This window comes from Arachis ipaensis, chromosome B04, assembly GCF_000816755.2.
Source record: "Arachis ipaensis cultivar K30076 chromosome B04, Araip1.1, whole genome shotgun sequence".
Lineage (NCBI taxonomy): Eukaryota > Viridiplantae > Streptophyta > Magnoliopsida > Fabales > Fabaceae > Arachis > Arachis ipaensis.
In genome coordinates this window covers 108,396,956-108,397,844 of record NC_029788.2, presented here as the reverse complement: position 1 = coordinate 108,397,844, position 889 = coordinate 108,396,956, and the positions used below count along the sequence as shown (strand labels likewise).

The window sequence follows — 889 nt, the reverse complement described above, 5'->3', positions numbered from 1 at the left end:
AAATAAATTAAAGACTAACATTTTATTTTTAAAAATTATTAAAAAAATAATTTGTTTGATATTCTGAAAGATTGAAATCTATTTTATTAGTCGATATATTTTTTTTTGTTAAAAATTAATCTTACCAAAACAAAATTATTAATGACCAATTTGAAGTTTCACTGTTTTTTTTGTTTATTTTAGTTAGTATAATATGAGTTTAGTTAATATGTATTTTAAAGACATATGTTAAAATAAAATATTTAAAAATTATTATTAACAGTACTATTAATTTATAATACTCTAACGATATATGTGACTCTTATAATATTACATAGTCATTAAATGAAATCATCGGAATATTATGGTGTTAATTGCACATGCAGATGAAAAAACATCACACTGCTGGGAGTATTCTCATTGGAAAAGACAATTTCACAATCTCTGTGAGCCAAAACTTTGATTATGGGTTTGCTGTGGCGATAATTATGATTCTTTATGAGCTCAACCATGACGATTAGAGACAATTTTTTAATAGTTCACAAATTATAATATTTCTTTTTTTTTAGTTAGGAACATATATATAATAATAGTTGAATGATTTTATTAAAAAGACAAAATTTTAATACTTTTAATAATAAAATAAAATATATATGCATTTACTTTTGTGTTTTAACAATATTGATCTTTGAAAATTTAAGTGATGATATTTAAACTTTTATAGGAAGGTATTTAAGACACTTGTTATCGAAACATTTTTAAAAAAAAGTTAAACCGTAAATTAAACTGAGAAATGTTTGAAAACTAACATATTTTATTAATATTAAATAACACTTTGACCAATATTTTATTTTTATTTAATAATTTAGAATTTAAAACTTAAAATTTAGTACATAAAATTATAGTTAGT

At 19.8% G+C, this 889-nt stretch overlaps 1 protein-coding gene across 1 annotated transcript in view; it reads left to right on the top strand.

Moving 5' to 3' along the window:
- Positions 1 to 500, top strand: part of LOC107636854 (protein LURP-one-related 15-like) — a 2,245-nt gene extending 1,745 nt beyond the window's left edge. Inside the window, exon 3 of the mRNA XM_016340326.1 lies at positions 366 to 500. Within this exon, the coding sequence (XP_016195812.1) occupies positions 366 to 500 (135 nt within the window). The remainder of the gene's footprint in view (positions 1 to 365) is intronic.